Source organism: Nothobranchius furzeri, chromosome 2 (genome assembly GCF_043380555.1).
Source record: "Nothobranchius furzeri strain GRZ-AD chromosome 2, NfurGRZ-RIMD1, whole genome shotgun sequence".
In the NCBI taxonomy this organism is placed as follows: Eukaryota; Metazoa; Chordata; class Actinopteri; order Cyprinodontiformes; family Nothobranchiidae; genus Nothobranchius; species Nothobranchius furzeri.
Window position 1 is genome coordinate 5,135,683 of NC_091742.1, and position 26,073 is coordinate 5,161,755.

Consider the following 26,073-nt stretch of genomic DNA (forward strand, 5'->3'; position numbering starts at 1 on the left):
TTTTAATCATCCTTTGAGTTTGTTTGAAGGCCAGAGCTAATATGGCAAACTAAATGGAAGTGAAGGAACTAAAATGTGAACGTTTCTGCGCCGTAGCAAAGCAAAGCTGGAACGCGGGGAACGCACAGGTCGATCTTTTTGTTTGGATTATAAATGACTGTTTATAAGGAAAGTCGTGGAAACTGACCCAAAACCCCACGGTACAACTTCAGCTGCGGGTGTCGCCAGCTTTCTGCTCATTCTTCCACCTTTGTTTGGCATTTTTAGCTCAGTAGCGCCACCTGGTGTTGGGATCAGAGTGGACAAAATCATAAAATGTTGATTTTTAGTTTGTAGGTTTTGCACTGTGCATAGATCTTTGTGACTTTAAAGTACGTTTTAAAGATCTCCATGGGTTGTCTTGGGAGTTAAATATAAAACTAAAAATGTATAGTAAGAAAACTTTATTTTATTGTCCCGGTCTTTTAGTTTTCATGTGGGTAACCAAAGAGTAAAAAAATAATTAAACAGAACAGGCTGTTAATCTGAGTGTGAATTTTTCATTTCATATAGTTCTGCTGTAAATAAACAGAAGCAATTGTGATTTACATTTATATATATATATATATTTTTTTTTACAAACAAATAGTACATTTTAGACCAGTTGGTTTATTGGTTATAAAAACAGCTTCTGGTGAATCAGGATAGGAAAAAGTGGCCTGAGGGAGAAGTCTCATTTATGCTTAAGCCTTCCTAATCTTGAGTGATGCGAGTCCCCCGTTAGGATTCGCAGAGGAGTAAATGTTTCTCTTTAGATTTATAAACAGGGTGACGGGAGTGAGATGCTGCATGGTTTAATCACCTGTGACCAGAGTGAGCCTCCAGCTCCCTGCTTGCTGTGATTGAGGGTCTCATAAAACCTCTCAATCCCACAGGTTTGTCACCGGCTGACGGACAGAAGAGGGGGCCGAGCCTCATGTGTTTGTAATAAAAACCGATATTTAAAGAGCATGTCTCTCATCTGTGTGATTCACAGCCATCTGCCAGCCTGACACCCTGAATCATAGCCTCATTAGCATCGTTGCCATAGCACCCACGCTTGTCCATCATAATGAGAGCTCCAGGGGCTATCTTTAACCCCTCTTCTGCAGAGGGCTCATCAGTTATGTCTCTTTCTGGATGTCCCATTAGGATTTAGACTGACATACAGCCCCAGACCATTCCAGATCCCCGCTCTGCCGCACCAAACCTGGCTTCTCACCGTAACCTCTTAACAGCACGATTAACCATCAGTTCTCCTTTTGCTATTTTCACCACATTTTCGTCCTCTGACTCAGCTGTCCTCTGACGTTCCACCAGCAGCTTCACAGCTGTCAGATGGGAATCAATACCAACTCCTCCCAGCTGTAAACACTTCATTGACACTCGTCTGCTTAATCCTGTCTTCTTTTCGAGTACATCTGTACGGCGTCCTTACACTGCACGATAATTGGAGGGGATCAGCTCTATTGACCCAAACTCTGTAGATAAATCAGGATTAGTAACATCCTCTGAAACGGCTGAGTCAGCAGTGCTGCTGCCTGATTTAGAAAGTGAAAAAGTCTGTTTATCATCCTGTTCTGGTGCCTTTCGTTTAGCATTTCTCCCAATAAACAATAATTAAATTTTGTTTAAGATGGTGCCACTTCCTGGGTAATTCATTTGCAGGCTTCCATCTTAGCCCCATCATCAAGCTCGATAAAGGCCAAAATTTATTGCTACTGTCTTAAAGTAACAGTTTTTAAAACTAAGCTAGAGCTTTAACATTGATCTCAGCGATTGGTGAGTTAGAATCTTGACCAGTTTCATATTTGACACCACTCTGCAGCCCTCTACTGGCCAATACCTGCACCAGATAGTTTTGTGGAGCGGGTAGGTGTCTAGGCCATATCAGTCCCAATACTCACCCTGCGGTCTTCAGCAAAGTGCACATGGAGAAAATGCGCTGTAGGGCTTCGAGTGCGTGGTACACAAGTGTGCAAATAATTACCTAATTGAGACTAGGAGCATTGCATTACTGATCATAACGCATGAGGGGATGCTGGTCGCTGTGATACTTTTTTCAAAAACCTTTAACTTTCAAAAAATTTAAATTCCTTGCTGCTTTGTCTAAAACATTCAGAGCATCAACTAATCATCCTAAAACTAACTAAGTTAATTAGAAAATACATATTTTCAGAAAAGGAACTTGTGCCTTTTCTCCTGCAGCAATGGACTGTGGGTAATACACGATGCAGACTTGGGTGAATTGCAGACCAAGGGTGCAAGGGGGCGTGATCAACTTCTGCACTCGAGAATCAGGACACCCTACGCACTCGCACCCCTGGTCGGGATCGCGCAATTGGAGGGCGCAAGGTTGGACGTGAGAAAAATGGGATTGGGCCATAATCTGCTTTAAGGCTGTTAGCAGTAATACTAGCAGTTAACACTTTCAGTTCTCTAAGAGCTAAAACCAGATTGAAAATCAGCACGGCCTGCACAAGTTTGAGGGAGACAAGGAGGCTACAAAAATCACTGATGATGGCCTGGCTTTGTTGCTACTTGACTTGTAATATTTTTTGTCCAACAGTGTGGACCTTTTAACTTCATAGTTTATTTTACTATTAGTTGGCTCATGTTCGTGTTAGCTCGTTGTTAGCGCTAGCTACAGCAGTGTTGTTTAACAGTTGTAATTCCACTTAAAACCAGTAGAGCGGAGAAGCAGGAAACTGTTCTGTGTCACTTTAAAATATTTATTTACATATAGGACCACCAGCAGCAATTAAGATGCACCCAGATTGAACAACAGAAATTTATTCATGACCAGGGTTTTTCACGAGCTGCAGAGACTTATGTAAACACACTAGCCTGGCAAGCCAAACTATATATTGACATATATAACTTTGCAAAGCAAGAATTTGGTCTAGTTCACTAGGCTATAAACACAAAGCAGTAGTGTTCAGATTAAAACAAAGTCATTATTAAAAACGTTTTTCCACAGCTTCGCCTCACTGAGCACAAGTGACATCCGACTGACCGGGCGAGTGTTGGATTAAGGTAAAGCAAGCGTGCGTACATGAGGCAGATTTAAAATAACGGCTGTGATTTCTGCTGAGTGTCCGAACATGACCCAGAGAACAAACATGCTGCAAATAAAACAAATGACTCAGCAGAAATCAACCTGACAATGATGAAGCTGATAGGAGGAAGAAGACAATACGGTCGAGGAAAGGTCGATTAAGATTTCTGCAACGAATTACATCAAGTCTGGAGATAAATCACATCAGTTATACATGTTTTTAGAACACATGATGTGCTTCTAACATTAAGTATTTTGTAGTTTCCCTTTAAAACACAATTTAACAAAAAGAGCCATTCCCACCAGACGCCACACGCCTGCCAACTTTACTGTTAATTCATCATCTGGTGCAGACAGAAAAGACAAATGATACTTCAGAGATGGGCCGGGTCCACATTTGGGTCCATCATGATGATTTTGAGGACATATAGGAGGTCTGAGAGCATTGGTGACTGTGGTCATTCGCAACTCTGAGTCGCGCTACCTTAATAGAGATAAGAGGGTTACATGAGGATTGGTTCAGGTGGAGGGGAAAAAAGGCACTTCAGAGTTACTCTCCAGCAGGAGGGCAGCTTTGCTCTGCAAAAAAAACACCTCAAACAGATATGCAACAGACTTCAGACAACACAACACAAGTGTCCACTGATGGTGGGTTGGGACTATCACCACTTCAGTTCCTGCAGCCACATAAAGTGGCATATGTCACCTCAGTGTGGATAGGGGGAGGAGCATTGAGTGTTGGAGGGTTGCAGTGACCCTGGAACGTTTCAGCGGCCTTCCCACAGTCCCACCCAGGCTGGGAAAGGAGACAATTGAGTTGCCATAGCGACGGCACATTCCACATATCTTCTGAGGGGGAGTTTTCGTTGGGGCCTTGCAGGCTCAAGGACGCCAGATTCCGATTAGAAATTGTTTTGGGGCCAGACAGAGATCATTTCCTCTCAGTCTTAAAGTTTTTTGGTCCTCAACCTCTCAGAATCCCAATAATGGACATTAATCTATCCCAATCCGTGCCGATTCGTCCACTCTCTCCTTGATGGCATCCATCTTTTGTGCCCTTCGTGTGCTGAGGACGCAGTGTGAGCTAATTGAGCTCTGTGAAGCTGACCCCCATCAGCTTCAAAAGTGCAGGCAAATAGGCTGCTCGGTTAGTGCTTAGTTTGTGCAGGTAAAATTGACGTTTGTGCTGCTATGGTTTCTGAGATATTAAACTTTATTTAATAGGTCATTCAGAGGTCACGTCCCCCCAGACTGCTCCAAAATGGACCATATTAGTCTACTTATTTAGTGTTTTGTTTGTGCTGATTTTTGCAGGTAAAACTGACGTTTGTGCTGCAATGGTTTCTGAGATATTACAAGTTTTATTTTTGCATGATGGCATCATCAAATTCCCAAACTGCTCCAAAATGGACCATATTAGCCCCCCCCCCCCCCCCCCCCCCCCGCCCCTACATGGACAAGCGGGTTCAGACAATGGATGGATGGACGATGACCCTCATGTTCACTGTAAGAGCTGGAGATGTGTACAAAAAGCCCCATGTAAATAAGTCCACACTCTTACAATTAATACAACTTTATTAACAGTTTACAACAAACACCATAAATAACAAATTTGTAGCTTTATAAGATAAATCAATACATTTGAATCTACCTACTGGTTAGATCTCTGTCATATTAGATCTCCGTCAAAGCTGCTTTGGCCATTTTTTATTACTGGCTAGCTTGCATTAACTGTTAAGAGCAGGAAAGACCCTTCAAAATAAAAGCATTTCATTCAAACAGGAAGTTGATTAAAACAGATTATAAATAAAGGCAAGTTGTGCCAAATTAAAATACAAGCAAATGAAGTCATTTTAGGGTTAGTTATAACACCTATTGCCCATTTTAATTATGCCTGTCAATCAACTATGGATTCTAATCAGGTGTGTTGAGCAGAGAAACATCTAAATCATGCAGATAGTGGACCTCCAGGACTGGAGCTGAACACATGCTTAAAAATTATACAACTATTGCAGCTTTTCAAAGAATCTGCTACGACTGACGTTTGGTCTGTTTATGGAGAAACAATTAGCTTGTTGATGCAAAAACTAAAACAGTTTATTATTAAAATATCTTCTTGAATTCAGCTAAAAATGAGCACAAATAAAATGGTGAGGTTATTTTTTTTTTAAACATTTAAAAGGCACTTGTGTTTTAACCTGCTTGACTCCCCCAGCTGGACGTATAGGTTATAAATAGTAAGTCGCTTTGGATAAAAGCGACTCCTAAATGAATAAACATTCCCATCTGTACAGGGTCGGCCCAGGCCGGGTAGCCCCAGTCGGCCCCAGCCTGGCCCGGTTGATTCCACACATTCTTGTCTTAAGCCCATGTGGGCTGATTCTACCCACCAATCAGAGGCTTGCTCTAATGGAAGGTGTGAATTTGCTGTCAGCAGTGGGTGTGTTGGCCCTGGTCGGCCTGAAGCAGACCCCCTCGAGAAGAGGGCTGAGAATGAGCCTTGGTTGGCCCGGAAAAATACCAGGCCACCCAGATATGTAAACAACCTACGCTACCCGGCCCGGGCCGACCCGGTACAGATGGGAATGGCCCATTATTAGAGAATGCCTTGCTGGCTTTCTAGGTACTAAAGGTCTGGGTTGGTCTTCCGTTTGAACATCTGCAGAATTTACCAAATTATCTCATTTCAATAGCAGTGAGTCGACTGTTCTGTCCAATCACCAAACATTGTCAGACAGACATACGCTGTCAGATCATCATACATTTTGTTTTTAACAACCGTAAAACTGACTGGCTTGTCAAATTTCTACATTTTACAGCTTAATATTCTTTTTTTTTTTTAGAATTAGAAGGCCGTAAAATAAAATGTGTGATTCACATTCATCAGTTGGTTTTTGTGGATGTTAAAACATTATGAACACAAATGTTTTCCTCATACGTTGGTGTCTGTATGCTGAACTGACGGCTCCTCAGAACGTAGCGGAGGTTTAGATGAATGTGCCTAAACTTCATGTATGCTGCTCTGACATGTATGGTGTTCTGTCAGAACACTGACTCTATTGCTCTTCTGCCTTCTTCAGAACCCACACCTCATTCTTGCGGTTGATCAGCTTAAAGGGGGCGTCGTACCCAGCTGTGTAGTACGGCGCATCGACAAACTCAGCACCATCCCTCTTCAGACTCTCCAGGAGCTTCAGCAGCTCCTCTCGCTTCATTTCATCATTGGCGAAACCTCCGTATGTCCTGGAAGAAGGGGCGGAGATGGAGGAAGTTTGAGTTTCAGGGAGTTACATATTTTATTCTATTGAGGATAAATTATATTACCGGACATATGCGGTGAACTCCTTCCTGTCCTCCATGAACACATTTGTGTCACTCGGTTCAGGCGGATTGGACTGCAGTTCATCTGGGATGTAGAAAGAAATGGTGAACTGGGACTCGCAGGCGGGGCCGGCTCCAGGAACCACACGACACGTCACGGGCGCGGTCATTTCCACGCTGGCTTCTAAAAACCCAGCAACAAGCAAAAACAATCACATGAGACAGGTGAGAGGATGCATGCGACCAGCTGGTGTCTGATCAGATTTCCTAAACAAGTGATCAGTTTGCAGCCGCTTCATCCAAACTTTGGTGCATAATGACACCTGAGCAGATGGCGTACAGAGGGAAGGGATTAAATGCCACGTTTTTAGAGGGCGCTCTCTTTCAGCTGCAGAGCTCAGTAGTCAACAGCACAGACAATAAAAACTATCATCAATAACGCTGCAGAAAAGTGCCGAGTAAGCGCAGCGGCACTGTCCCAAAGTGCTGAGCAGAAAGTAAAGTGACTTTTCTCCTGCATTTATTCATCACGTCCTCAGCCTAAAGCTGAACTTCCATCTGAAACTTTTTCCACTTCATGGGAGTTTGTAAAGTTCAAAGCAACTCTGAAAGCACAAAGGTTGAGTCGATTTTTCTTCTTCTATGAAATGATGAGAAGGTTTAAGATGCCACTGAAACTCAACTGTTTTGATTGTTGCCTTGGATGTAGCTGAAAAGTCTGCGGAAGCCGGTCTTCGTGGCTTCGTCACCCTGCATCCCGTTCACGGAGGTGCTCACCCACTTTGCAGCATGGTAGGTCCGGATCTCGTAGTCTTGTCCCTGTTACATGCACAATTTTTACAACTTCTTGGATCATTTTTACATTTAAAAATGTTTCAAAATTTTGAAATTTAGCTGAGAAAATGTCCAAGAACTACAAAATGCAATTTTATTTATGTAATTGATGAAGATTTTGTTCTTTTTTTCCCCCACACTGCAGCTGTTTTAACTACATTACAAATTATGTCGTTTTCAGGTATTTTATTTGAAAAATTATTTAGAATGAATAAAATCTGCATTTTCCCGCTAAGGATCAGGAAAAACCAACACAAAAGGCTCCAGTGCAAAGGGCGTGTTTGTATAACCAACAACCACAACATAGAAAACCTTCATACTAAATAAATAATTAAATTATATATAAATGAACATTTGAAGTTGTTATCTGAGAAGTTCAGGCACTAAAAAGGGGATAATTCTAAGTTATACTTTAAAAAAGTAGTTAAAAATAAAAAGAGAAAACGAGCAGGATAATTTAACTGTTTAATGGAGCTGTAACTTCACGTGTCTCATCACATGTAGGAAAAGAGAGCATCATCAGACAAAAGTCTGAAGTTCTTATTTTTTACGAGTTAGCTAGAAAACATTTACCTTCGGCTCCTCTGATGTGAATTTAGGATTCTTCAGTCCGGTCGAAAACAAAGCTTGACCCACCGCTTTTAACATGACTGACGAGCAGCGTGTTGGACAGTTTCCACCAGCAGAAAACTATAACTTCCAAAAACCTGCAAACATATTTTTAAGTCTGCTCATGAACGCGCACTGAGTTGACTGATATAAGCACAACTTATATTTTCCTTTAAAGCTACAATTCGAAACTTTTGAAGGTTTTACTTAAAAATTGATAAAATTTTGCATTTGAAACAATAATGATTTAAAAAATTAACGAATTACCTCCCGACGAGCGCGTCTAGTCCTCCGTAAAAGGCGTTTCTCGTTTAAACGTTTTCGTAACATCACTTGTTACATCACTTGTTTCCGCATACAAACCTGATTGGTTGAATTGTGGATTTTCACAATAAGAGTCTCGATTGTCAAAAACGTACCGACAAAGTTACAAAATTAAAAGATAAAATTCGGACATTTAAACGTTTGGTTTGTTTTGATGCATGGACGTTTCCCTCATCTACATCTTAAATTTAAATATACTTGGCAAACATAATTTTAAAAAGGCTTTTTAAAAGTGACAAATGTCTTAATTTGTGTAATGTGCTCTTCTTTACCAGAAAATTAAGGTGTACATCTAGATTGAGTCCACCAGAGGGCACTATTTGAACTCATTGTTTCTGGAAACAGTAGTAGTATCTTAGCCTAGTGAACTAGACCAAATTCTTGCGTTGCAAAGTTAAATATTAAATAGCATATTTAGTTAGTCTGGTTTACCAAGCCAGTTGCATTTGGCGTTCATGAGTAAGGATTTTCCTCCCTCTAGCGGAAGGAAGCTGTTACTACAGCTTTATAAAGCTAAACGACATCTTGTAGATTCCTTCAAAATAAAACATGTCACTTAAAATCCCCACGAGAATCTAATCACTAAGATATTATCAAAAAATACAATTTAGTTACAAATTTTAACCAGCATACATTTTTCTTTTCATATAAAATATGTTAGATGTAAAACTATTAGTTATTCGTTCAAATACCAATAAATACATCTAATAAACACAGGCATTCTTAATTTTTTTTATTTTATTAACTTGTAGTTGGTTGTTTGATTTGATTTATACACATACCCTTGTCTATATAACATTTATAAGTGTTATTTAAGTCAACTGGATGGAAAATCAATCATTTAGTTTCGAGAAGAGTATGGCTGTATGATTGTTGGCATCTGAATTTTGAGAGTAGATTTTTCAACCCTGTAACGGATGCAAGCTGTTCCTACAGCTTCATAAAACTAAGAGAATTCTCATTTGGGTTTCCTGCAGATTCCTTGAAAATAAAATATAGCAATTAGACTTTACTGACTTTTAAATTAGCGCTAACAGCATACCTTAGTCATATCTAGTTATAATAGTTTGATGTCTACCCTTGTGTTGATTTGATTTCTTGATTTATCATTGCTTTTCTTTAAATGTTATGCATCTTAGTTATCAGAATTTGATTATCTCTGTGGGAGTTAAGGATAGGCTAATTATAAGCCACTAGGCTTCAACCTATTCTTTTTCGGTTGCTTGATTACTTTTCTGTAAAATTGATAAATTGTTGTTGTTGACCGAATAAAAATATCTATCTATAATGTATGAATATCATATACAATACAGAAACATTAGATATTATTGTTTTCCAGTTTCACTTGTATGTTAGATAAGCCGTATATAAATACTTAGTGTTGTAACTCTGAATGTAATATTTAAAAATATTTTCTGTTAACTATTGGCCACCTGTATAGCTTCCTAATATATAATGGGACAACTGTTCTGCTGTAAAAATAAATTAAAATGTAAGTATGTGAAAATAATTCTTTTTTCCCAATATTTTTCCTACATTTTGCTCATAATTAATAAACATTGTGGGTTTTTCACACAGCAAACTGCAATTATATCATCCATTTTGCCTCTGGAAAATTCAATCTTCCTTTATATCCCTCTTATAAATTTATTCTACTCATCAGAGCACATCGGGACTTTGGCATCATACTAATTAACTTTCTCTGCTCCCTCAGTACCCGGATTGTTTAAAGCATATCATTTGAACAGCATCTCCTTTATTTAAAATGTCCGTATTTACATTTAATGATTCTAGAAGTCAGGTAACATGGATAAAACAGGTAATTTGCAGCATTTAAAACAACCGTCAAGGCATAAGAGGCACAATCACCAAAGAAAAAATAAAACCTAACTTTTTAAAGTTTCACATCTGACACACGGTTCATTCCAGATAGTCTGAACAGGCAGAGAGCTGCTGCATCAGGACTGATGTGATGAAATGTTTAACAGAGAGGCTGATCAAAAGGGCCTGACTGTACAGTAACCAGGACGCTGATGTGTTGTTTAAACGTGACCTGTGCAAACACACAACGTAGCGTGTAATGAAAAAGGAACTGGTGTGAAATGACTCGTCTACGGGGACATGCGAGGGACAGCAGCGACTGTCGGCTATTAACTCTTTCCACAATGCTCACAGATTGGTTTATTATTTAACATTAAACCAAACAACATAAAATGTTATAATGTGAAGTCCTTCAGTTGCAAAAGCCGATCAGGAAACAGCAACGTCAGCCTCGTCACATGCTGCAGCAGAACGTCCCTCAGTGCTGGTAGTGCTGGTGGATGAAGGATAAAAAGTCTTCTTTGGACAGTTTCTCAGGGTCCATCCGGGTCTGAGAATCGAGAACTATGACCCCTTCCACCCAGGCCCAGAAGAACCGCTCAGAATGGCATACGCTAAAGAAGAACAACATAAACCATGTTTATTTAAGAGATGCTGACTGATATTTTAGAGCTACATTATTTACAACTGTGTGTGTGTGTGTGTGGTTACATACTGGAAGGGAGCAGCAGCGTCTGGCGGCATGTCATAAGTTGATTTCTGGGTTAGCTTATTAAAGAAGTACTTCTTGTTGGAGTTTTTGCTGTATGCCATTGTCCAAGGCTCTAAAGGGTAAACAATGTCAACAGAAACACTTTTCTTTATAATTTGAGTCCAAACAGGCAGAATTTCATGTAAACATTTAAAGTTTTCTTAACCTACATATCATTCAGCCTAACACAAGGGATGAGCTTGCACCGCATCGACCTGTAACCTAGCAACAAAAGCTCCAGGCCGGCTTATTTTTTTCTGTTTCTGTAAGACACGTCTTACGTTTTAAATAACTGAAAGGAAGACGAAAGAAAACAAAGATCGAGACCATTTTAAAAGAATACTTGGCCCCCTTCAAAGGCAAATATAAACAAATCAGGAGTTTTAGATTAAAGCAGACGCTAAACAGATGGCTGAAGTTAAGAATGAACCGTAAACAAACCATTGAAGGTCTTAATGATGTAGAGGCCGGAGGGGAGGAAGTGTCTGTCGTCTCTGCCTGTGTAGGACAGACGAGGGACGCCTCCAGAACTCTTTGTTATCTTCATCTCTAGTCTGGACGACAAAGGATGACGGTTAAAATAATCAGTTGTCATGAAAAACAAATTATTTGAATAAAAACTGATTCCTAAATGTGTTACATCTAAAGAGAGCAGCGGTCAAACCTGACGAAGATTTTCTCCATTTCCTCCAGCCTGTAAACTTCCTTCACTCTGTGGAAATACATTTTTAAGAGCTTAAATCATTCACATCATAGTATTTAATCACTTTGGATTAGCTACATTCATTTGATCATTAGAAAATTCTAATTAAAATCTAATTTGCTTGTAATTTAAAACATAAATGGGAACACAAACGATAAATTCAAACCAGTTTGTACCTGATGGGGTTCATGTCGGGTCTGCTGGGCTTGGCCACCGCCTTCACGAACTTCTCAGCCAGCCGGATCCTGGAAAGTAAAGAAATAAATAAATAAAAATCAGAAATCTGCTCCAGATAACTTTGTTGTTCTGGAGTGTTTAATCTCACCGTTGGTTGAAGTGCTGATCTCGTACGTCCGTCCCGTTGAGTATGAGCGCGTCCATCACGTGAACGGCACTGATCCTGCGCTGAGCTTTACCCTGAGAACCAAACGGACCCCGTTACACTCTGACAACAAAAACTCAACGTAAAGAAGTCGTTTGTTAGCCCTCCGCGCTCCACCTCGCCCTTCAGCTCCTGAACGATCTCCACGCTCAGCAGCGTGTCTCTCGGCAGCTCTAGCTTGAAGTTCTCCATCTTCTTCCAGCGAACGGGATTCTTCCCATCCCATGTGTAGATCTGGGACTTCTGCAGGGTCAAAAACAACACACACTTGTGAGTTTTGAGTTTTTCAATAAAACTTTCTGTTCTGACACGACTGTTTCAAAAGGATGTAGCTTGGAAATGGTTAAAGAGAAAAAACTCCAGTAGGACCCAAAGTTTGTGTTGAGAGCAAATTCACTCATCTAATTAGCAGATTATGACATCACTAGGCGGCCATATTGGAACGCATCATTTTTACAGACGTTCCTCCTAATTTTTTATGTTATTTAGAAAATTTCATCACATTTTGAAAAACATTTTTACATATATACATGTATAAAGCTCTTTAGAAAAATTAATAGCATTTTTTATATTGCATTATTGATATTTATACTGGCCTCACTCAAGAGAAACGGTCTGTAGCCATTTTTTTGGGTTTGCAAAGCTTCAGGGACGTCCTCTTGAATGTAATGATCATTTGATCCACTGATTAGAATAGAATAGAATAGAATATCCTTTATTGTCACTGTACACACTCGTACAACAAAATTTGGAAGCCACTCCCGGGTGCAAGTTGAAAGAGATACATAACACTTAATTAAAATTCAGTCTGGACAAATCCTCCCTTCATAAACTGTATAAAATTAGAACCATGCAGCTTGTGTGGTTCCATCAGGGCTACACCTGCAAACATTAGATAAAATAAGAACCTGTCCTTTCAAGTTAGCATGTTCTTTTTGTTGTTAACCACCATAAGAGCCCTGGAAAAAAACTGTCTCTGAAGCGGTTTGTCCTGGTCCTCTGGGATCTGTACCGACGACCCGATGGCAACAACTGAAACAAGTGGTTCCCAGGATGGAACTTGTCCTTAATGATGTTGGAAGCCCTGCTGAGATAACGGGGGTATGCTAAGTCCTCCAGGCTGGGCAGCGAGCAGCCAATGATCCTCTGGGCTGAATGTGTAACCCTCTGAAGCACTCTCGTGTCTGCAGCAGTGCACCCTGCATACCAAGTAGTTATCCCGTATGCTAGGATGCTCTCAATAGTGGCTCTGCAGAATGTCACCAGCAGTCTCTCCTCCAGGTTGTTCCTCCTGAGCACCCTCAGAAAGTGGAGACGCAGCTGAGCCTTTTTTGATACTGCTGTGGTGCTAGCAGACCAGGAGAGGTCATCAGAGACCACGACACCCAGAAACCTCATGGAGTGAACTCTTTCCACACAGTCCCCCTGGATGTAGAGAGGTTCTGGATCAGCTTTGTTCCTTCTGAAATCCAAGATGAGTTCTTTGGTTTTTTTGGTGTTCAAAAGGAGGTTATTTTCTGAACACCAGTTAGTCAGTCTGTTGACTTCATCTCTGTAGTTTGACTCATCCCCTCCAGAGATGAGCCCAACCACGGTGGTGTCGTCCGCAAACTTTATGAAGGTGTTAGAGAGACGGATTGGAACACAGTCCCATGTATAAAGTGTGAAATTATATATAAATTATGTGGCACACTTTGACTTCCGTACGTGACGAACACATCTGCTGCTTTTTTTTTTTTTTACATTGCTGCCACGTCTGTCACATTAGTGGTGTTTTTACCATCATTTCAACATCCACCATGTCCCAAACACGGTGAAACAAACTTCAAACCCAACTTTTGGAGCTTGTAAGCTCCATACACCTTACTCTCGTGCAGCATCAGCTGGTTGTTGCTGCAGAGGCGGCAACAACCAGCTTTTTCTGGCTGGGGGAGTGAATTTCTTCATCAGAGTTTCCTGCTTCATAATCGAAGTCGGTCACGACCAGACAAAGAGATCAGTCCACAAAGACCAGACCTGCCGGCAATTGTAAGTTGTATCCCTCTATTCGCACTCTTCGTGCTGCGCTCGTCTCCTGCTCTCGTCCTCTCCCCGAAACTTTCAATATAAACACAGTGTTGCTCAGCCTGAAGTTACACATCTCCACTATGTTCTTGTGTAATGTTATAACTTCATGAGGGATCATATTTGTAGCTGTGGCTCGTTAAAGTCGGTAACGAAGCTCGTAGCAATACTGCGCCTTCGGCGCTTAAAGGGTTAATGAGCAAAAATAAACCCCCCCATCTCTTCAAACGTACCCCCAGTGCAAGGAGAAAGATCTGCTCTCCACCTCCCACAATGCACCTGTAGTCAAAGATCTGCCGCAGCTTAACGAGCGCGCTGGAGTTGAGGGGAGTGAGTTTACTCTGGAGCAGCTCCACATCTGGATTCTGAGGCAGGACGGATGAAGACAAGATTTAGAAACAAGTTACGGACGACACCTAAATAGATTCATGTTTCCTTGTTTTATTAATCATCATTATTAATCATCTGACCTTAATCAGTTCATAGAACTTTGTTCTGGGATCAGAAGGAGGAGGAGCAACTCTGGCCTTATCTGGTACCTGAAAAGGAAATAATCAATAATAATAATAAATAAAAACTATAATGTGAGTAAATTACACAACACGAGTGGCTCTGCTCACCCCCCAAAGCTTCAGACACTCCTTCCTGATGTTGGCTTGCCTCGGCTCTGAAAGCGTCCTGAAGACATCGGCACAAGGCAACGCCGTCACTTTAGACACAAACACCCCCTAAGTAAACCAGGTCCAAGTGTGCTTACTCACGGTTCTACGACGAAAGCGTGGATCTTGGCCAAGGCCTTGATCTGGACGGCACAGAGGCTGCAGGAAAAGGCCGTCTTTGTCAGCGACAAAGTTTCACATGAACTTTTAACGACAGACTCGGAGAAAGCAGCGTTTCTACCTCTCGTTGGAGTTGACCATGAACTGGTAGAAGTCAGGGTCGTCCTTTATGATGTGCAGCGGGACCACTTCTGTAACGTCTCTGTCCGAGTTCCTGACCTGGTTCAGTTTCAGGTTGACTCTGAACATGTACTCCCGGACTGCGTCGGAGCCGGGTTTCAGACCACGACACACAACGTACCTGTCGGACAACAGACCTAGTTTTACGCCGCGAGGCCTGAACCTAAGACCAGCGAGTTGATTTTTGAATTTAGGTAGAAAAATAATTGATGTGAAATTGATTCCCAATGTTTCTGGGTTGTAAAACTGAACAAAAGCACGAGTTTTAAATGTTCCGTCTTGAGCCCACCTCTCTGAGTTCGCCGGCCGGCTGGTGACGGGTTTGAAGAGCGAGATCCTGTCGAAGCAGAGGTAGAGCAGGTAGACCAAACCCACGCTGAACGGAGTGAAGAGGTCAAAGGTTTTACACACAAAGTGGCCACCTGGAAGAGAGATAAAGAATCTTCACACACAGAACCCGCACGTCGCTTGTTCAAGAACAAAAGCTCACACACCTGTCCTGATTGTAGAGATGGCAGTGAGGAACTGACAGAGCAGCAGCTGTTTGGAGAGAATCTCCTGGATGTTCTCCTGACCCTCCACAGAGAAACCCTACAAAACCAGATCAGATCAGAATTATCCTCTCCTTGGAAAAGCAGCATCGTCTTCAGGAGTCTTACCCCGTCTGCCATGAGGAAGTGGAGCCCTCTTCTCTCTGTGCTCTCCATGACAAAGTTACGGAACGCAGTCACGTTTTCAGGCCGGGTGATGTCACCGTCTCCATCCACTCCCCCCTCACCTGAGACACACACGAGTCATGCTTAGAATCACTCCTCCCCTGCATTTTCCTCTCCCCTGAAGGTTTTGTTTACTCACCATAATACGGCTCAAACAGCTCACTCGGAGCTGCGTAGAAATCTTCCAGTTTGAAGTCACAAGGTCCTTTCAGCGTCATGCCGAAGCCCTTGGCGTGCCAGCGTCTCTTCCATAAGATGTACTCAGAAAAGCCTCCAGGTCCCGCGCAGACGTCACCAAAGTACAGCAGCTCGTCCTCGCGGTCCTTTGTCAGAGGTGACTGGAAGAGAGAGATGGTTTAATCCTCACTATCTGTTTACATGACTCAGCAACAAGTCGACTCACCCCGTTAGAATCCTTCGGATTGGTGAACATGTTGTCAAAGCAGTGGTCAATGTTGGACATTTTCATCGCTGCCCTGCATTCAGACAGGAAATGAAACAATAATAAACTCTACTTTAGTTGAATCCTCACCGATGGCGGAATAAACCCTGACCTGTTGAGGAAGATGCCTCCTCTAATGGTTTCGTACGGGTTGGAGCGTGTCCGTGCTCTCCTCATCTCCTCGCCATCCAGACTGTCAAACACAGTCTACGAGCGTCAGACCAAATCAAAAGATATAAGCTGATTCGAGTTTTGATAAAACCAAAATTTACCTTTATCGGAATCATTTATAATTGTTTTCATGCTTGTGATTAACAGACTTCCCGTCTGAACTCACTTTACACCGTAGAAGTGTGTGCAGGAGATCTTCTGTGCAGAACTCCGTCTCATCTTCAATCTTGAGTTTCCTCTGAGCAGAACAAATATTTTATGAGGTATGAAGAGAGAATTTTAAAAGTTGTGTAAAGAACTGAATAAATGTCCATGTTGGTGCGCCACCTGTCCCACAACCATCCAGTCCCTCAGCTCATCCGCATCAGGAATTTCTGTGGTGCATTCTGGGAACCATTCCACCTTCTCTGTCGCACTAGGCTGCAGAGATTTAAAGGGAATAATAATTCCAACCAGACTTTCAGCTAGAAAACATAAAAAAAGATTATTTGGCCCCACCTCTGGCTCATCTCGCCAATCAACATTGAGCTCTCCTTGAAACCCCTGCAGCGTGAGACCCAGACCCCTCCGACCGCGCTGGGTGGACGCCTCCACAATCTCTTTGCGGCCCTGGCCGAACTTCCCCAGACCCTCGCCCTCTCTGAAGCCCATCTTGGCCTGGAGGTGTAAGATACAACACAAAAACAAGATTTTCAAAATAAAGCTGAACCCCCAGGTTACAGACTTCTAAACAGCTGTGAAACATCTTTGAGTGGTTTGGATTCCTTTACCATGAGCCTCTGTGACACACTGTTGTACATTGTGAACTTTGAGGCCGCCTGAGAGGAGTCATCATCGTCTTGGGCATCAAAGGATGGTGATGAGATGGAGGGCATGGAGAATCCAGGTCTATGATCCTCTTGATCACTGAGGGAGTCATTTTGGCTCGAGTCTGGACAGGACAAAACTACAAAAACTAAAAGTGCACGCATACGAAGCTTTCCGAAGCTATTTTTATTTAGAACAGAGTTTTATGATTTCTCTAGAAAATCTGGCATTACCTTGTCTGGATTGTGACTCTTCATCTGAGCTGCTCTTCTCACGATGCCTCTTAGTCCCCTGCAATGATGCAAGCGGTGCATCAGCTCTTCTCTTCATTGTGTCTGAAAAGGAGCAACGGAGAGCATAAAAACATAAGAATTTGATCAGAATGAGTGAAAAAAATTACTCCGAGTTAAAAATTAAGAGTCAGACTGACACGAAAAGATAATTTCTCCCTGATTGAACAATGGTTCACCGGTGCTGGGTGGGTTTTAATGCAAATCAATCCATGCATTGTGGATGATCTTGTGACACATCTTAAAGTGAATGCAGGACTAAAGCAAAGAGTGTGACATTCATCAAAGTTGTGTTAGGGCTCTTGGAACATCAGTGTAACGTCTCTCTCTAAGTGTTTCATGCACAGCTGGCTGAGCCCGACTCTGTAAACATGTTTTATTTTCCAGCTGATGGAACAGTAATCATGCGCACATTGAATAACCTGTAGAAAGTCAATGCACTGATTACTTTTTGTTTGAAAAAAGCATTCATGTCACCAACCATCAAGCAGGAGCATTTGTGTACATTTACTTGCAGGTTTTTGACTCGACACATTAAACACATAACTGGACACAAAGTCTGTGACTTCATATGAGAATTGCTTTGTTTTTTATTAACTTATTCATGAATGATTTCTTTTGTGCATTCGTCTCTGTGATGAGTTTAAGTGATTTATTTTTCCTGAAACAAAAAGCAGCCAGGTCACCTGATGCTGCTGAAGTATAAGACATTAAAACAGGTGTTTAAACACAATAACAGATAACATAAAAGATGCCCACATGAGTAAACAGTTTGTTTTCTTTTTTTTTACAAAAGTAATCTAATAACATTAAAAATAATCTAATAATCTTCCATTTTTGACAAATTCATATTTAGTATATAAAATGAATAAATAAAGACTATTAGGACAAAAATCAGACTGCTTTCAAGAATGTTTGACTCGAGCTGAACAGTTGTTTTCTAACATAAAGAAAAATAAAATAAGGAGTTCTCTGACTGGATGAGTTGTTTTCCAACATGAATTCAGTTCCATCTAAGCAGCACAAGAACACTTGACATAAATCCAAATTCAACAAGCCGACTGGTTATTTTTAACTGCCAGTTCCATTTAGAGCTGTCCCATTACAGTTAAAACCACTAAACTGCTTATTATTGGACCTACATTTTGTAGCTAAACATTAGTGGACTGCACGACTGTGAACTACGGAAATCTGAAGACAAATACAAACTGTTACCTATGGATTATGTTCTAAATATCTTGAAGTCATGTCATTCTCTGAAGTAAATGTTTGCAGAGAACACCAGGAAGTGTAACAAGACTTCACTAACCGGTGTTGTAGGTGTGCTTTGATAAACGAAACTACGAAGCATTAGCTGTTAGCTTGCTACGTTAGCTAGCTATGTTTTTACCAGCTCAAAAGGAAAAAAAAGCAGCTTTCTTCTGTGGGAAACAACATCGACTGAAGGTCACTGCCACATAACTTTCAAAAATATTTAGTTGGAGTTTTATTTTGAATAGAAATCTGTAGTACATTAACCGTTTCCAAAGTTAGCTCGCGTTCTGTTTTTAGCGCGTCCACGGTCCTTCTGCGTCGGTCGGACGACGCGTAGTGATGACGTAACAGGCTAAATAAAGGAAATAATGAAAGATTTGTGAATTTTGATACAACAACAACAACAACAATAATAATAAGAATAAGAATAATAAGAATAATAAGAATAATACGTTTATATATTTAATACAGACTCTAACATATTTATAATTATTCGAATAAGATGTGTGTGTGTGTGTGTGTGTGTGTGTGTGTGTGTGTGTGTGTGTGTGTGTGTGTGAAATAAATAATAGAATTAGAATATATAATATATTTTGAACAATATGAAGAGGTGAGATAAAACACATTTTTTTCTGTACTTAATTTAATCTTTTAACACATCCTTCACTGAATAAAGAAGAATGTAAATTTAAAATAAAATCATGGGGAGAAAAAATGAGTTCACCTTTAGTGACTTGATTTGTTTATTTCCTCTCGTTCTGTTTATGACTCAGCTTGAAGTGATGACAAAAGGAAAAAGTGGAGTTTCACTGTTTACTTGAGCCACTCACCCATGTTGGTTCATCCCCAAGGATGGAGATCAATTTAGAAATGTGACTCAAATGGTAAAATATTGAAGACGGTGTTTGTTTCGCCCTTGTTATGTCTTCAGACAGTTGTGTGAGAACCATCTGTTCCACTTTGAGGATTGCGGTAATTCTCAATTGTTCCTAATTGTTAAAACAGCTTAAGAGCAACTTGGCAAACATCACAGAAGTGTTCCTTTGTCATCACTTAATGAGTGTTTTTCTCTCTCGGAACTCATGGCCAAACTGACTTAGAGCAAGTATGATAATCCACTGCGCCTCCTGTGGCTCTGCTAATCCATCACTGACACAAATACAGGTGCATAAAGATGCAAACTTATCAGCTTATGCAACAGCAGCAAAGCCAAGGTTTTATATACAGCCTGCAGATACCGGATTCCCCCAGTGGAGATCATTACTGAGCAGGTGTGTGTTCTTGCGCCTGGATGAGTGTGTCTTTAGACTCGGGGGAGAGCTGCTGGCACCACCACACTCAGCCAGGTGGAGAAAACTGACACAAAAAAGATCTACAGGAGGATCTACAGGAGGGAGAGTCTCAGTGGGGTTCTGTGGTCTCAACGGTAAAGCTCCAGAGTGATCAACAATGTTTTTTCGCATCCCTCGGCTGACTCCTGGATACATCAGATACCTCCAGGTTAGTAAGATGTTTCTGGATGGCATTTGTTTGATCGTTCATCTTAGACCTGACCTTGAAATTCCTCCAGAGCCACTTCTAGTTTGAATGTGGAAATATACAAAAAATACAAACTTTTGCTTCTTTTTTTGTGCACAAATCAAAGTTCAACTATTTAAGATGGAATCTGAGCAAGAAAACAACGTTCTTCAATTTATTTGAGATGTTGCAGGATTTGTGGTAAAGACTGGATTTAACTAGATTTGATTGGAAGTTGTCTTAGCTCCCTGGAGTCAAGTCAGTGCCCTCTAATTGGATCACCGGAGCAATAGATTTCAAAGGATATCCTGGTGGGTATTTCAGACACTTGCAGCTGGATTTACATAAAAATAAGAAACATCAGCTAGTCATTTAGTAGATGCTCTAAAAGATGACACTGATGCTCTGCGTTGTCCTCAAAACTGCTCTTAATCTCCTCATTTCTGTAAAACTATGTTTGCTCTCTAACTTCCCAATTTGGCAAATATGGAGTCTTTATTATGACTCATAATCAAACCTTTGTTGGGAAGTGTAATACTGTAGTGGGTCAACGCCAGGCACTGTGGTGAAGATGACACCAGAGGTGTTGGTTATTCAGGCAGCTTGGGTGATGATAATGATGACCCCTGTCCTCTTTTCCAGACTCAAGCAGCCCAGACGATGCTACAGAACCATGAGGGCTCTGCCATGCCACGCGTGGCCATCCTGCTGGGCCTCATGGGTGTCGCTATGTCTGGCTACAGCTCTCGTCAGCTCACGCTGCACCACAAGCCGTCAGGTCGCCTTTTCAAATAAAATAGCTGAAGTGTTGTTGGTTTTTTTTTAACTTGGGGAAATTTGCATATTCTGATGATGACTGTAACAGTTTTGCCAAGAGTTGTTTCAGTTATTTCAGGCACATGACACAATCCAACCAAATGCAGATCTTTTATTTAAAGCCTGCCATATTAATGAGTTTTTTTCAGTTTCCAACATGGAGCAGGAGGTAAATAAGAATACTTATTTTGGAAAAACCCATAATACTCACCGAATCTAAGGCTCTGTTGTATGTTTCTATTTATTTTCTCACTCTTAATTTTCCCCTCCATGTATTTCAGGTTCGACATCAACAACATTCCTCATTAATGACACATTTTATTCCATTTGATTTGATAAGATTGTTGCCTTAAAGGTTTGCTAGAGTATATATAAACAGAAAGATTTTAATTTTTTTATTTATGCACAAGGTGTGAATTTTTACTGAGATGCAGCTTAAAATATCTCTTTTGAAGTTGGATGATATTGCATTTGGAGCAGTTCCGGTCTCTCCCTTCACTGCAAAATAAAAAAGAAACCTGATTTCTAAGAAAGCAAAAAAATAAAAATAAAATAAAAATAAAAACATTTTATTGTACTTTTAGTCTAAAAAATTAATTCTGTAGAAAATTTGCATTACTTAAAATATGATAAATCACTAAATATTATCCAAATTTTCTTGTTTTGAGTAAAACAATTACCAATGGGGTAAGCAAAATTTCCTATAGAATAATTAAAACTAGCAAATAAATCTAAATTTTGATTCTTTTGAGAATTCTTGCAAGCAACTTTTAGTCAAAGCAAGAAAAATCAGATGATATTTATCTTATTTTAAGAAATGCTGTTTCTAAACATTATTATTATGATTATTTAGCTTTTATTAGAAACCAGTTTTTACAGTGTTTTCCCTTTCCCATGCCTTCTCATGAAACCACTTTTTCCAGATTTCCTGAATTAATCAATTAACTAAAAAATTCACTCTTGGATTTCATTCCTAAATAAGAGTTTTTGATTTGGTAAAGTCCCAAAAGACGGTCCAATTTAAAAGCTGCACAGTGGAAAACTACTTCTCTGATAGAAATAAATCAAATAACTTTAAATGTAAACAATGCAACTTTTGCACATTTTCATGTAAATATCTTGTATGTATTCACGCACATGCTGCTTGCACGCTTATTGAGATTAGTGGTGTGAGATGTGGAATGCTCCCAGCTTGTGTTGTGGGCTGGACTGGGAGAGGTCCAGCTGGACTTACATGCAGCCCTGCTGTGTTGTTGTCAGGCAGAGGGACCAGGACAGCCACCCTGGAAACCACCTGGATCAACATGTCAGTTCACCCAGATCTCTCCTAGTTGTGTGCGCATACACACACACACACACACACACACACACACACACACACACACACACACACACACACACACACACACACACACACACACACACACACACACACACACACACACACACACACACACACACACACACACACACACCAGTAGATGAAGGACCTCCAAGGTCTCTTAATGTTAAATGTCATGCATCATGTTTTTTTAACTGAAACAACCCTGACAGCGTGTGAATGTAAAAATTAAAAATTGCAGTTAAACTGTATTTGTCTCGTAACCTTGATGACTGAGGTGATCCCTTAAGATCCTCTTAAGAGTGATGCATATTGTTTTTATTTATTGTTGCAGGAGTAGTGTGTGTTAGTTGTTTATAAAATGTTGTGAATTTAAATGTTATTATTTGTAAATGTAACGCACATTTTCTCATGTTTTTGTTGTGTCGTTTGTTTGTTATTTTCAGCTCTAAATGCTCTAAATATTCATGTTTTTCTGATGTTTTTACTCTGCTTGTATTAATAAATCAGATAATATTAAGACAAGCTTGTGGCTTTTCTGAGTTAATTTTAATTTATTCAGCAGGAACTTCTTTTTATTATATTTTAATAAAAATATGACAATAGCATTTTTGCCCACTAGATGACAGCATAGACTTTAAATCTGTTTTGGCCACAAAAGTTTGCAATCGTGGCATTTAAAGAAAAGCAAACACTGATGAATTTTTGTACAAAATAAAATAAAATCAACACAAAACAAACTTGGACAAATAATTTGTTTTTCTTTTCGTTTGCATCTCTAATTATGTATTAGCATCTTTTCTTTCCTCATAAGATCATTGGTTCTGTTTCTGCTAAGTGGTTTCTTGCAGATGCATCATGGCTCTCTGACCATCAGCTCCAGTGTTGCATGTGAGGTTAAGTGCCACCAACCCCATGTTGAAGGCTCAAGCAGAGTTCTGACCCGGTTACAGATGCACGCCGCTTTATAAAGCAGCAGTAGCCACGTTTCCACTTGCAAGATGAATGCTGAGCTTTACGGGGAAAATGCATGGAAACATGTGGATTTCTAACACACACACACACACACACACACACACACACACACACACACACACACACACACACACACACACACACACACACACACACACACACACACACACACACACACACACACACACTGGTTATCAATGACCTTTTGTGTATAACGCACCTGTGGATCCAGATTTTTTTAAATCAGTTTCAGGAGTCCCAGACAGATGCTGCTTTTAAACTGTGATTCGTTCTCTTCATGTTCACAAATGCAAACTCACAAAAACAGAGGCTCTTTGTCCGTTTCAGTCTCCTCAGGAGGCTCTTGTTACTCCATGTCACAGGTAACAACAAAGAGCGGAATGTCTCATCCACCAATTTGTGTGTGTGTGTGTGTGTGTGTGTGTGTGTGTGTGTGTGTGTGTGTGTGTGTACCTTGTATGCCTCCTTTCTATTCAAAATGCAACATCAAGTGAAAAACAACAGTTCTTGCTTTGGATGATGTTGCAGTTTGAAAATGAACAGGATAAAGCCTTTCCCTCCCAGCAAAGGTCCCCCTCACTAGTGACACTGATGACATCAGGTAACATAGGTAGTACACCTCAGTCAAAGCACATTTGACCTGCAGCAGTTAATCTTCTCATGTGTCTCTTCTACTCTTTAGAGTCTAAGAGATTGGATTTCAGGATTCCTAACATCTGGGTGAAGGTTAGATATCTCTGAGCAAGAAATGCCAGTCAGCTCCGAGGCTGCTCTTGCACCACAGCACTTGACTTTTTGATCCACGTGTACTTTAGATGTTAGGTTATACTCGATGCCGACTTTTAGTGAACTGTTCCATTGACCAAAGTAAGAAAAAGGGGAGAAATATTTTTACATAATGTTATTTAATAGGATATTTAAAGAGGAAAAATAAAACAATGTGGTATAAATATTCTTCCTGTTTTAATTTATGATAATGAACAGAATGATGTGTAACTTTTATTCAAACAACCTCACAGTTTTGAGAATTTTCAAATGTTGTCAGTTTTGTTTATGATCCACAAGAAAATTTCCTTGAATGAAGGAGCGATCGATCCTAAAGCTGTACAACCCCCACAACCTGACAAATATGGTTACAAAGATTTGTTTAGAGTAAGGCGAATATACATATAAATTTTTTTTTAATATAAAATATAAAAATGAAGAAATATAAAACAGAAAATGTATTTAAAGCTGCGGAACACAAAACATTTTAATGTTTATTTCTGATCATTCATGCAGGCTGAATGTGAAAATAGTCTCCTACACCCATCTCCTGCATAAAAAGATGTGAAATTCTAGGATTTGAAAAGCCTGACAGATCTACGTCAAGCGGCTGCTTACACTTGCCCATCTTGGCTCGTGACGGAGAAGGCTGTTGCTGTTTTAGCGTTCAGGAAACAGTAGAAAACGTCTTGGCTAGCACAAGCTAACTGTTAGCATTAGCAACTCAACCACACTGCAGAAGCTCCTCCAGGCGTGTGTTATTTGTGGAGATAAAACATCCATGTCACGAAGCAAGTGAAGATAGTGGTAGAGTAGTGTTGCTGTTATCCAGCCAAAGGCAAGAGCTCTAAATATCAGGAAATAAGACTCCAAATCCTGCCGTGATGTGCTACTCTCTGCTGCAGCAGACTTGTCCATGCTGATCCAGTCGCTTCTGGGCTTTTTTTTTGCTCCTGAATACGACTTGCAAGGCAATCATTTCTAGAAACCGCTGCAAATGTGTTGATTCCATTCAATTCAATTCAATTCAAGTTTATTTATAAAGTGCCAAAATCACGACAAGAGTCGTCTCAAGGTACTTCACATAATAAACATTCCAATTCAGGTCAGTTCATTAAGCCAATCAGAAATAATGTTTCCTATATAAGGAACCCAGCAAATTGCATCGAGTCACTGACTAGTGTCAGTGACTTTACAGCAATCCTCATACTAAGCAAGCATGCAGCGACAGTGGAGAGGAAAACTCCCTTTTAACAGGAAGAAACCTCCAGAGGATCCTGGCTCAGTATAAGCAGCCATCCTCCACGACTCACTGGGGATGGAGAAGACAGAGCAGACACACACACACACACACACACACACACACACACACACACACACACACACACACACACACACACACCACACACACACGCAGGCACGCACGCACGCACACACACACACCCAATAATGTGTCTATAGTTATATTGTGATTTCTTAGTAAATATTCTATTTGGTGAGAGATAAACTTTATTGTGTTTATCCTAGTGAATCTATAATTAAATGGATAAACTAGTATTAGCACATCCAACGTCAAGGAAAGTAAAAAGTTATTATCAGGAGAGGGAGAATGTTTTAGTGGTTAGCAGCAGTGTGCTAGACGATGGCCCCCTCCAAGAGGCCACCACAGCTCAGCAGAACATCGTTGTAGCTTCTTCTGGGGAGAAAAACACTTAGAGAGAAAATAAAGTTAACAGCTGAAATAGCAGGAAATAATACAGTTAAAGAGCAGATTGTAGAAGAAAGTAGTAGAGTGTGAAAAGTGGTCAGTGTATCCTCCAGCAGTCTAAGCCTATAGCAGCATAACTACAGAGATAACTCTGGATAATCTATCCTATTTAGATGGAGGCATGTTGGAGGCAGGGCAAGGGAGAGCCGACTTTACCGACTGTACACTCCACCTCCCTCTACTCGTTGATTTAACGAGTGTTTTACACCTTTAATAATAAAAATCCAATATGGCAGCCGGATGATGTTATAATGTGCAAATTAGATGAGTGAATTTGCTCCCATCACAAACATCCACAGCGTTTTTAAATAATCCCCAAAAATGAATATTTAGTTGGAAAACTT

The 26,073-nt window shown here is 40.5% G+C and overlaps 3 protein-coding genes across 10 annotated transcripts; 1 reads left to right on the forward strand and 2 right to left on the reverse strand.

The window, feature by feature from the left end:
- Positions 1 to 5,967: 5,967 nt before the first annotated feature.
- hebp2 (heme binding protein 2) lies at positions 5,968 to 8,218 on the reverse strand. Its single transcript, XM_015947333.3, has 5 exons — positions 8,108 to 8,218; positions 7,805 to 7,938; positions 7,081 to 7,216; positions 6,401 to 6,581; positions 5,968 to 6,319 (listed from the first exon to the last, which is right to left on the reverse strand). The coding sequence occupies exons 2-5, from the start codon at positions 7,877 to 7,879 to the stop codon at positions 6,133 to 6,135; spliced, it is 579 nt and encodes a 192-aa protein (XP_015802819.1). The 5' UTR covers positions 7,880 to 7,938; positions 8,108 to 8,218; the 3' UTR covers positions 5,968 to 6,132.
- Positions 8,219 to 9,900: 1,682 nt separating this feature from the next.
- On the reverse strand, positions 9,901 to 18,859 carry cmtr1 (cap methyltransferase 1). 8 transcript variants are annotated; one of them, XM_015947340.3, is made up of 24 exons: positions 18,783 to 18,859; positions 17,214 to 17,315; positions 16,944 to 17,104; positions 16,672 to 16,830; positions 16,501 to 16,593; positions 16,340 to 16,411; positions 16,115 to 16,209; positions 15,964 to 16,036; positions 15,700 to 15,898; positions 15,504 to 15,622; positions 15,339 to 15,435; positions 15,134 to 15,266; positions 14,786 to 14,965; positions 14,647 to 14,703; positions 14,506 to 14,563; positions 14,356 to 14,424; positions 14,119 to 14,250; positions 11,939 to 12,064; positions 11,765 to 11,856; positions 11,616 to 11,684; positions 11,401 to 11,448; positions 11,178 to 11,290; positions 10,701 to 10,809; positions 9,901 to 10,599 (listed from the first exon to the last, which is right to left on the reverse strand). In XM_015947340.3, exons 2-24 carry the CDS (start codon positions 17,308 to 17,310, stop codon positions 10,464 to 10,466), a joined length of 2,487 nt encoding a protein of 828 aa, XP_015802826.3. In that variant the 5' UTR covers positions 17,311 to 17,315; positions 18,783 to 18,859; the 3' UTR covers positions 9,901 to 10,463. The 8 variants fall into 8 exon arrangements, with proteins under 8 accessions (XP_015802826.3, XP_015802823.3, XP_015802825.3 ...); XM_015947337.3 differs by having other exon boundaries at positions 16,944 to 17,119; XM_015947339.3 differs by having other exon boundaries at positions 18,661 to 18,842.
- Positions 18,860 to 19,770: 911 nt separating this feature from the next.
- Positions 19,771 to 22,781, forward strand: LOC129165441 (uncharacterized). Its single transcript, XM_070548725.1, has 2 exons — positions 19,771 to 20,024; positions 20,685 to 22,781. Exons 1-2 carry the CDS (start codon positions 19,974 to 19,976, stop codon positions 20,835 to 20,837), a joined length of 204 nt encoding a protein of 67 aa, XP_070404826.1. The 5' UTR covers positions 19,771 to 19,973; the 3' UTR covers positions 20,838 to 22,781.
- Positions 22,782 to 26,073: the final 3,292 nt, after the last annotated feature.

Coding starts and splice junctions, on each gene's coding strand:
- hebp2 (XM_015947333.3), bottom strand. CDS start 7,879: ATGTTAAAAGCGGTGGGTCAAGCTTTGTTTTCGACCGGACTGAAGAAT. Junction 6,582..7,080: donor CCAAGGCAACAATCAAAACA/GTTGAGTTTCAG, acceptor CTGGGTTTTTAG/AAGCCAGCGTGGAAATGACC. Junction 6,320..6,400: donor GAGTTCACCGCATATGTCCG/GTAATATAATTT, acceptor CCCTTCTTCCAG/GACATACGGAGGTTTCGCCA.
- cmtr1 (XM_015947337.3), bottom strand. CDS start 17,310: ATGAAGAGAAGAGCTGATGCACCGCTTGCATCATTGCAGGGGACTAAG. Junction 17,120..17,213: donor AGAGTCACAATCCAGACAAG/GTAATGCCAGAT, acceptor TAGTTTTTGTAG/TTTTGTCCTGTCCAGACTCG. Junction 14,251..14,355: donor AGTTCTATGAACTGATTAAG/GTCAGATGATTA, acceptor GTCCTGCCTCAG/AATCCAGATGTGGAGCTGCT.
- LOC129165441 (XM_070548725.1), top strand. CDS start 19,974: ATGTTTTTTCGCATCCCTCGGCTGACTCCTGGATACATCAGATACCTC. Junction 20,025..20,684: donor GATACATCAGATACCTCCAG/GTTAGTAAGATG, acceptor CCTCTTTTCCAG/ACTCAAGCAGCCCAGACGAT.